This window comes from Bison bison, unplaced genomic scaffold (genome assembly GCF_000754665.1).
Source record: "Bison bison bison isolate TAMUID 2011002044 unplaced genomic scaffold, Bison_UMD1.0 scf7180017864368, whole genome shotgun sequence".
NCBI classification, from domain to species: Eukaryota; Metazoa; Chordata; class Mammalia; order Artiodactyla; family Bovidae; genus Bison; species Bison bison.
In genome coordinates, this window is record NW_011494940.1 from 1,303,786 (window position 1) to 1,304,553 (window position 768).

The window sequence follows — 768 nt, forward strand, 5'->3', positions numbered from 1 at the left end:
TCATATGGAACCTGGCACCCTCTCCCTTAGGGGCACCAAGCAGAAGTTATGACCTGCTCCACATCTGATCTCTAACATTGCTTTGGGAAACATCTTTGAGTAAAGAGGGTGCCAACCCCCAAAAGAAACTGAAGGCATATATTCTGCCCAATGGGACAGATGGCCACGCTACAATACTCCCTGTGTCCCTGGGAAAAGCTGAAAGCGGCTGTAGCTAACCAACCTCCCTTCGGGTCCCCACATACATAGAGCTTCCAACACGAGCAAGGGGGCCCAGCCAACTCACTTAAATCAAAAGACTAAAAAAACCAAGACGCGATAATAAAAATAAGAATGGTAAACAACTGAAGAGAACATCCCTGGTCCTGCAGCTGTCTACAGGAGGCCAGATGGCCGGTCTCTGGCTCTCTCTGCCCTGGAGCTGGGAAACAACACAAAGCTGCCCTCGGAGTCACGGTAGACACCGTGGAGGCAAAAGGGATCCTGGCCAAGCCAGGGGGTGACTCAGGCCTCTGACCTTCTCCCAAGTGGTCCTCCTTCCTCCCAGCCCCTTGCACACCTCCCTGTCAGCCGTCCACCAGAGTGAGACCATCGTAGAGGGCGCGTTTCCACATGTAGTAGGTAGAGCGGGCGGTGAGGGGGAAGAGGGTGCTGAATTCCTTGTAGGAGGGGAAGCTCTTGGACTGGAAGCGCTTCTGCAGGAACAGCTTGGCCTGGGCCTTGAACTTCGTGGTGGCCAACATGTCCATCAGCAGCACCTGGGCGTCC

At 54.4% G+C, this 768-nt stretch overlaps 1 protein-coding gene across 1 annotated transcript in view; it reads right to left on the reverse strand.

Moving 5' to 3' along the window:
* Positions 1-566: 566 nt before the first annotated feature.
* Positions 567-768, reverse strand: part of VRTN (vertebrae development associated) — a 2,317-nt gene continuing 2,115 nt past the window's right edge. The window contains exon 4 of the mRNA XM_010855751.1: positions 567-768. This exon is cut by the window's right edge and continues 15 nt beyond it. Within this exon, the coding sequence (XP_010854053.1) occupies positions 567-768 (202 nt within the window).